The sequence below is a fragment of the Babylonia areolata genome, chromosome 31, assembly GCF_041734735.1.
Source record: "Babylonia areolata isolate BAREFJ2019XMU chromosome 31, ASM4173473v1, whole genome shotgun sequence".
Lineage (NCBI taxonomy): Eukaryota > Metazoa > Mollusca > Gastropoda > Neogastropoda > Buccinidae > Babylonia > Babylonia areolata.
Window position 1 is genome coordinate 8,709,862 of NC_134906.1, and position 10,000 is coordinate 8,719,861.

A 10,000-nucleotide genomic window follows, 5' to 3' on the forward strand; every position below is an offset into this window, starting at 1 on the left:
GGATGGTTCCGCAAAGGCTAACTAGCCCCCAAGGCTGCAGCACTAAGAGCCAGTACAATTTTGCATCCTAGTTTTTGAGTCATAGTCCTTCACAAAAGCTGTAAATGATTTCCCATTCACTGGAGAAACCATTGATAATACAGCTCTCAATCTGCTGTTGGCCCGAATGTAAACTTACGTCAATCTGAGATATCATCTCTTACACGTGATTCCCTAACTCGTGTGACACCCACCCACCCACCCATCTATCCATTCAATCATCTATCCACCCACCCACCCATCCATTCATCCACCCATCCATCCATCCATCTACCCCATCCATCCAGCACCTGCAGGAAGGTGTAGAGAGCGGCTGCCAGACCCGAGTACAAGGGTTTCTGCAAGTCCTGCCACTGCGTCGTCATCCAGTCGATGCCGAATACGTCACGAATGGCTGCGTACTTCGTCCTCAGTTGTGGGGTGTTGGCCTGGGTACTCTTGAACATGGCCTCGTCCACCTGTGACGTCATTGGTTGGTGGGTTGTTTGGTTGGTTGGTTGGTTGGTTATTGAGGGGAATCAATGAGTGAGTTGGTGAGTAAACAATGTTTCCTCTTAAACAACTCACCCTCCAAATGTCCCCATAGTAACCACGTTGCCCCTAAAACAACTCACCCTCCAGATACCCCCATAGTAACCACGTTGCCTTCAGATACCCCATAGTAACCACGTTGCCATCAAAACAACTCACCCTCCAGATACCCCCATAGTAACCACGTTGCCTTCAGATACCCCATAGTAACCACGTTGCCCTCAAAACAACTCACCCTCCAGATACCCCCATAGTAACCACGTTGCCCCTAAAACAACTCACCCTCCAGATACCCCCATAGTAACCACGTTGCCCTTAAAACAACTCACCCTCCAGATACCCCCATAGTAACCACGTTGCCCTCAAAACAACTCACCCTCCAGATACCCCCATAGTAACCACGTTGCCCTCAAAACAACTCACCCTCCAGATACCCCCATAGTAACCACGTTGCCCTCAAAACAACTCACCCTCCAGATACCCCCATAGTAACCACGTTGCCCCTAAAACAACTCACCCTCTGATACCCCCATAGTAACCACGTTGCCCCTCAAAACAACTCACCCGCCAGATACCCCCATAGTAACCACGTTGCCCTCAAAACAACTCACCCTCCAGATACCCCCATAGTAACCACGTTGCCCTTCAAAACAACTCACCCTCCAGATACCCCCATAGTAACCACTTTGCCCGTAGGTTCTGGCGGCAGTGCCGTCGTTGGTTTCCAGGTAGGCCAAGCGTCTGAGGAACAGGTTGTCTTCATCGAAGATACAGGAATGACTGATCAGGTCCACCACTGCTTCCGTCACTGAGGTCCCCCCAACGCGTGGAGCAGTGACCTATAGAAAGAAATAAAGGAAGGAAGAAAGGAATAAAAGGTCTGGAGGAATAAAGGAACGAAAGAAGGACGAAAGAAAAGAAGAAAGGGAGGAATAAAAAAAAAAGAAAGAAAAAAAAGAATGAATGAGCAAGTAAAACAAATCACGGACAAATAAGCGAAAAAAAAAAGTGCGAAGAGAGTAAGAAAGTAAGAGAAAAAGAAAGGAAGAGGTGAAACGAATAAAACAGGGCACGGGGAAAAGGGATGAAAGGAAGAAATGAAGGAAGGAAAAAAAAAGAGTGGAGGAAGAAAGAGAATAAAATGAAAGAAAAGAGAATACAAGAGGCAAAGCCTTCAAGACTCGCTTGTGCTTCGTGCTTTATCAAGTAAAGGAATCACGATGAGAAACATTTGTTAGTAAATCATTTAAGAGTGCTCTGTATTAGATGTGATATAATCATGAAATAAGCTTGGGAGGGGGCGGGGGGGGGGGGGTGAGGGGGACGCACGCGAGGGGGATCGAACCATACATGTTCAGTTCCGAATCAAGCACACCAATCCCCACAGCTGCTGCGACGTATCTGGCGTCACTTGACTAAAGTTGATATTTAAAGCAATGTTGTTGTTTTCTTCTTCATAGGATAAATAGACGTGATTGTATTGGACGTAATAACGCCGTCTAAATCATGTTTTTTTTTTGTGTGTGTTTTTATTATATCTCGATTATTCTTTCATTTCGGCGGTAAAGGAGACGTTGCCATCGCTTCAAGCACATCGCAACACATGGTAGATCATCTAGTTCTGCACGAACCAGTCTACAACGGGCTGACGAAGAAACGATCGATTCAATTTTTCTTTTATGTTCATTCCAGTTAATTCAGGACACACAGACACACACACACACACAGACAACCAAACACTGGGCTAAAACATACTCACTTTGTTTCCACATGTGAGTCAAAAATGAAAGGCAGGAAGAAATGAAAGAAAAAAAAATGAAGGAAAACAGGAAGAACGGAGAGAAGAAAGCTAGGGAGAAGGAAGAGGGGATGAAAGAAAGACATGAGGGACGGAAAGAAGAAAGGAGAAACGAATAGATAGGAATATAGATCAATACACACACACACACACACACACACACACACACACACATATATATCTTGACCCTTCTCTTGCCTTGTCTCTGACTACTTTACTCACCAGCCTCTCTTCCTCTTCCCCAAGCAACACTTTACACTGTACTATTCAGGTTGTATGCTCTGGTGCAGGTTTTTTTTTTTTTTTTTTTGTTTTTTTTATGAGCTTTGTTCACTTTTTTTTTTTTTTTTTTAGTACTTTTAATTCTTCTTTTCGCACTTAAGTGTTGGTGTGTGTGTTGCATTTTGACATACCAGTAAACGCCTTTGATAAAGACCAGTGGTCGAAACCGGTCGGGCATCAAACAGTTTTATTGTCTTCCTTTTTTTTCTATTGTTGTATATATATATATATATACATATACATACACACACACACACACACACACACACATATATATATATATATATATATATATATATATATATATATATATATATATATATATATATATATAGAGAGAGAGAGAGAGAGACGGCTCTTTCAAAACATTGTGAATGATCAATAATCAAAAGCACTGCACCCCCCACCCCCTTCCTCCCCCCCCCCACACACACACACCACACACACACACACACACACACACACACAGTACAACACAACACAGCACCACTCATTCACTCGCCCAACCAAGCCACCAGCCAAACAAAGACCCATCTTGTTACCATGGAACTGGGCAAGGTGGTGGTGCCATTGTCACGGATGTTCACCACTTGTTGCGCTGACGTCAGTGACAGGGATGACGATGCCAGCAGCGTCATCGCGCACATGACGTAACCTCGTAATGACGTCATTTTCCCCACCTGTCCATTTCAGAGGTGCACAAGACATTGATTAAAGAAGAAAAGAAGAAGAAGAAAAAAAAAAAAAAAAGGAACCCCACCTCACACCCCCCTCCACCCCCCACCCCCCTTCCCACACACACACCGAAACACACACACACACACACACGCACACACACACACACACACACACACACACACACACACACACACAGAGGAGAAAAAGACATAAGAAAAAAACAGAAAATAAAGGGTACGAGGGGACTTGATACAAGCGTACAAAATATATATAATAATGTTGATGACGCTGACAAAACATGTTTCTTTATTAATCCACAAACTAACATTGTCACCCGTAACAGTACCGACAAAATTCAGAAGCAACATCATAGCAGCAACATTAGAAAAATAATGTTTTTAGTCACAGAGTAACTAACAACTGGAATGGACTAACCCCAGAAATCAAACGTGCACCTAACATGAATGCCTTTAAAAAGCTTATTGATGACCACGATGATATCATAAAGAAAACAATGTTTGTCTTTGATGGTCAAAGGTGAGCCTGGGCTTGGGAGTACCTGACCAAAACAACAACAACGACAACAAAACATAAAACGAAAACCGACGGGGCGTATAAAGCCGCAAGGCTACGATGCTTGGCATCACCCCTAACCTGAACCTGAAGCTGAACCTGAAAATGAGACGTAAGAAAAGAAAAGATAGAAAGTAGCCTTTAACCCTTTCACCGCCAGTCAATTCAGAGTACAAAATTCCCTTGTAGTAGAAACACAGAAAAGACAGTGGCTAAGCATAGCTGGGGATTCCCCCCTGCGATGTATAGAAAATATGGCCTATCCGACCACTGAACATTAAGAGCAGTAGGTTCATGGATAACAGACAAATGAATGGTCACCTTTCAGTGACATGGGTCCTCTACCACGGCTGTGCGTAAATGCGAGCTTGGCGGTGAAAGGGTTAATAACAAAGAAGACAAAGAGAGGAAGGGGATGGAGAGACAGAAAGGAGAAGAAGAAGAGAAGGAGAAAGAGAAGGAGGAAGCTAGATCTGATATAGGAAGTATCAAAAGTAGCAGCATTAGCAGCAGCAGCAGTAGTAGTAGTTGTTGTTGTTGCACAAGCAGTATACCTAGTTGTTGTAGTAGCAGCTTGTGGTGGTGGTGGTGGTGGTGGTGGTGGTAGATGCAGTAGCAGTAGTGACAGCAGTATAATAATAATAATAATAATAATAATAGTATTTATATAGTGCTGAATCTTCTGCACAGACAAATCAAAGCGCTTAGTATAGTAGGTGTAGTAATAATTACGATATGATGTCTTAAGGATATCATTCTAAAATGTATCTGAATTTTTCAATACTTTCTTTCAGGGATGAAACAAAAAAAATCTTACAAATGAACGGAGTGATGGCCTAGAGGTGACGCGTCAGCATAGGAAGCAAGAGAATCTGAGCGTTGCCTTGCCTTGCGTTGCATTGCCTTGCATTTTGATTTGCATTCTATTGTATTGCATTGTATTTTTTGTCACAACAAACTTCTCTGTGTGGAACTCAGGCGGCTCTCCCCCAGGGGAGAGCGAGAGAGCGAGTCGCCACAGTATAGCCCCACCCACATATTGTTGTTGTTGTTGTTGTTGTTGTTGTGTCTTCTTCTTTTTCTTCTTTCTGAAAATCTGTTTGTTGTACGATTCAAAGTGACTTCTCTGCATAATTCTGGCAGGGACAACCCTTTTTGTTGTTATGGTGGGTTGTTTTACGTGCGCAAAAGTTCATGCTGTACACGGGACCTCGGTTTATCGTCCCATCCGAATCACTGTGGTACCCAGACCACCACTCATGATGTAGCGGAAGGTGTGTGTGTGTGTGTGTGTGTGTGTGTGTGTGTGTGTGTGTGTGTGTGTGTGTGTGTGTGTGTGTGTGTAATAATCCAGTCCATATCTGAGACTCGAACCTGTGGACACTTGCTTCCTAGTCAAACGCATTACCACTGGGCCACCGCTTTCCATGGCAGAGACGTATCTATATCTTTGTCTCTCGGTATGGTGCGATGCGCTTTCCAAAAGATTATATATATATATATATATATATATATATATATATATATATATATATATATATATATCAACACACACACACATACACGCAATTAAGAATAGTCTGGAATATGAATCATGGCTTCTCTCTTCTGATATATCTCTCTCTCTCTCTCTCTCTGTCTCTCTCTCTCTCTCTCTCTCTCTCTCTCTCTCTCTCTATATATATATATATATATATATATATATATATATATCTATATATCTACCTAAATGCCGAATTCACTTACAATCACTGTTCTCTGAATTAAGAATAGTCAGGAATGTAAGTCAAAGCATCTCTCTTTTATGATAAAAGTACTAAATGTTGCACGCACATACAATCACAAAAAGTCTTACAAACAAACAAACAAGAAGCCAAACCAACGAATAAACACGCAAGAAAAAAAAAAAAAAACCACAGCAACAACATATCCTCTGGGGGGGATAATGAATCAATCAATACGTTTCCGTTGCGGACTGAGGAGCAAAAAGCAAACTCACCTTCAGAGGGACTCCCTCCTCTTCAAGTCCGCTTCAGAGACACAGAGAGCTCTGATGAGCAAGACATCGAGAAGTCTCCTTTATTGTACGTGACGATCCTATGCGAACTACCGAACGCCCTCTAATATGAGCGCACCTCCTTTTCTGTGAGTGGTTATTTATTTATTTATTTATTTTTTTTTTGTATTTTAAGTTACGTATCACCCCCTCCCTTCCCTAAGGCGTTTCACTGATTTCTGTTTTTTTTGTGTTTTTTTCTTTCTTTTTTCCTTCTTGACCCCCCTCACCCCCACCTCACCCCACCACCCCACTTTTTTAATATTATTTTTTTTATTATCTTTTTTTTTTTTAATTCTTTTCTTTTTCAGACATCACCGTACAGTACGAAATACACACAAAATCAGAATCCGCACTGGAACAAATATTATAGACACATGCATAAGCAATAAGCAGAGACACAAACACACAGAGACACAGACAAGCACACACAAACACAGACACACAGAGACATACAGAGACATACACAGACACAGACACACACACACACAGACACACACACACACACACACACACACACACACACACACACACACACACACACACACACACACAATCTCTCTCTAACACACACACACACACACACACACACACACACACACACACACACACACACACACACACACACACACGAGTTTTCTTTACAGTAACTATGGTACCAGAAGTCATCCGGGTTTTGTGTGTGTGTGTGTGTGTGTGTGTGTGTGTGTGTGTGTTGTTTATCACCGATACTGGACTAAATCACAGATCGTGCGGGCCATTATCTGAAGAAATAGGAAGAGGTCAGACAAATAATCTTCCTTTTTTTTTTTTCTTTATTGAGTTTTTTTTTTCTTTTCCCCATCTTTGTCCTGACCTGATTAATTTGACCAATCAGCTGCCTGCCTACCTGCCTACCACCTGCCAGCCACCTCTCTCGTTGATAATGATGGTGGAGATGATGATAATCATGGCTGACTGGCTAGCTGAGCTAGCTGTCCACTTGAGAGGCAGTGATAAGAGTGGAGGAGATGGAGAGAGAGAGAGAGAGAGGAGATTCGCTAACAAGTGACCGATCTTTACGTGAGAGAAGAGAAGAAAACCACGATAACACGCGCACGCACGCACACACACACACACACACACACACACACACACACACACACACACACACACACACACAAAGCAAAAAAAAAAAAAGAAAAGAAAAAAAGCGGAAGGCCATACGTTGATAACGTGTCCACTTCGTGTCGTTCATGTATCTTCTCTATCTCTGTCTCTTGGACCTGTGTGGTAGAGGAAGGTGGCAGAATGGTTAATGTTGAGACGGACGCTTATTATCTGGCAATGCAGTGTCCGTGAGGGGGCGTAGGTTCGAAGCCCGCTCTCACCCTTTCTCACAAGTTTGACTGGAAAAAGATTAAAAAAAAAAAAAAATTACTGGGCGTCTGTAGTCTTTCGGATGAGACGATAAACCGAGGAGGGAGGTCTCACGTGCAGCATGCCCTTGGCGCACTGAAAAAGAACCCATGGCAACAAAAGTGTTGCCGCTGGGCAAAAATTGTGTACATGAACTCCACTCAAGGTACACAAGTACAACTGTAATTATATGCATGCACTCAAGGCCTGACTAAGCGTGTTGAGTTCTGCTGCTGGTCAGGCTTCTTGCGCCTAGCAGATGTGCTGTAGCGTATATGGAATAATCCGAAGGCAGTGACGCCTCCTTGCGAACCTGAAACTGAAACTGTGGACCTGACACTTTTTGGAAGGACCTCGATCGTTCTCCCCTTTTGGCTTCTTCAATCAAATGCTCTAAGCTCTTTCAAACCTGGTCTATGGAAGAATAAAAAACCTTCTTCTTTCTCAAATTATATCTCCCCTTCTCCTCCCCCTCTTCCTTCTACATGGTGGGGTGAAAATAATAATAATAATAATAACAATGATAGTATTTATATAGCGCTGAATCTTGTGCAGAGACAAATCTAAGCGCTTTCACACCAGTCATTCACACGCATGCATAACTCTAAAACTGGAGAAACTGAAGACAAGGAAGAGGCAGGGAAGGGAGGCTATTTTGGGAAAAGGTGGGTTTTAAGGCTAGACTTGAAAGAGCTGAGTGTGGAGACTTGACGAAGCGAAAGAGGAAGTTCATTCCAGTTGCAAGGTCCAGAGACAGAGAAAGAACGGCGGCCAACAGTCGAGAGTTTGAATCTGGGTATGCGTAAGTTTCAGTTTCAGTAGCTCAAGGAGGCGTCACTGCGTTCGGACAAAACCATATACGCTACACCACATCTGCCAAGCAGATGCCTGACCAGCAGCGTAACCCAACGCGCTTAGTCAGGCCTTGGGAAAAAAAAAAAAAAAAAAAAAAAAAAAAAAAAAACACACACACAACCACACACACAAAACAACAAAAAAAAACAAAAAAAAACAAAAAAAAACAAACAAAAAAAACAAAAAAAAACGGGGGAATAAATAGTAGATAAGCTTGCATAAATAAATAAATAAATAAATAAATAAATAATAATTATAATATAGAAAAAGGTAGTAGTAATAATATTAGTAATACTAATAAAATGATAATAATAAAACATAAATAAATAAATAAATAAGACAACAATGGTGATAAATAAGCAAATAAATGTAAAAGATGAAGACACACATTCACACATACACCCACACATGCATAACAGAAATGCACCAGACATGCAGTTTCACATATATGAAAGCACAGTCAAATACATATAAACGTACATGAGCTCCAACACACACACACACACACGCATTACCGTGCACCTCCTCTACCCCCCTCCTCCACACACTTATTTCTAGTCTAAGTATCGCAGCTTCCACGGCACACACACACACACACAAACACAAACACACACTGTGGGTATGCGTAAACACAGTGGATCCGAATCCGATCGTAGAGAGCGAGATGGAGTGTAGAGGTGAAGGCAGCCACAGAGATAGGAAGGGGCAGATTTGTGAATACATTTATAACATAGAGTGCTTACACATGAAAACGGTCATACACATAAAAGCCCACTCGTGTACATACGAGTGAACGTGGGAGTTGCAGCCCACGAACGAACAAAAAGAAGAAGAATCCTTCTCCTCTTCCTTCTCCTCCTCCTCCTCCCCCAGGCCTCCTTCTTTCTCCTCCTCCTCCTTATTCTTCTTCTCCTACACCTCCTCCTCTCTTTTTTCAGCTTTTTTTTTTTTTTTTTTTTGCTTTACCATATCATAACAAGTTGTCTCTTACATCAAATTAAACCTCGATAAGGGAGTTGTTAATTAGCCATAATATATCCCCGCGCTGAACCTTTTTTTTTAACGTTGCAGATCAGTTCAGTTCAGTTACTCAAGGAGGAGTCTCAGCCTTCTGACAAATCCATATACGCGACACCACATCTGCTAAGCTAAGCAGATAGCCTGACCAATAGCGTAACAAAACGCGCCTAGTCACCCTTTTGAGAGGAAAAAAAAAAAAAGAAAGAAAAAAAAGGTACATAAACAAATAAATGGATAACTCATCAAATGAATGAATGAATAAATTCAAACGAATAAATGACTAAAAACTTAAATTTGCAGATTTTTAAAAAAAATGAAAAATACAACATAAACCAATGACGATGCAAGAACAAAAAATAAGTCGAACTTGTCTGTGTCTCCAACTCACCACTATCTCAAACAGCTGTTGCAGTTTGCAGTCCAGAATGAAATAAAGCAAAACAACATAAAACGAAATGAAATAAAATTAAATAAATAAGATGAAATAAAATAAAAAGGAAACTAGAAAGAAATGTCAGCTGTCACAACTCTCATGGGAGCTTCTGCAGAGTCTGTCAGACACAACTGTGTGTGTGGTGGGTGGGGGTGCGGTGTGTGTGTGTGTGTGTGTGGAGGGAAGAAAGGGGGAGGCCGGTGGAGAGGGGGGGGGAGGCGAGGGGCTAGGGGCGACGGGGATATGCCTGCGTGCACAAACAAACAATAATTCTCAAAAGACATATTATTGTACAATGGTTAGCTTGGTTGAGTTCAAACGTCGAAGTTTAATCATG

General features: G+C 42.0%; 1 protein-coding gene across 1 annotated transcript in view; it reads right to left on the reverse strand.

Moving 5' to 3' along the window:
• Window positions 1-3,324, reverse strand: part of LOC143275716 (uncharacterized) — a 31,727-nt gene extending 28,403 nt beyond the window's left edge. The window contains exons 1-3 of the mRNA XM_076579990.1: window positions 3,193-3,324; window positions 1,230-1,409; window positions 330-497 (exon numbers count right to left, since the gene is read on the reverse strand). Coding sequence (XP_076436105.1) covers window positions 330-497; window positions 1,230-1,409; window positions 3,193-3,321 — 477 coding nt within the window. The 5' untranslated portion in view covers window positions 3,322-3,324. The remainder of the gene's footprint in view (window positions 1-329; window positions 498-1,229; window positions 1,410-3,192) is intronic.
• Window positions 3,325-10,000: the final 6,676 nt, after the last annotated feature.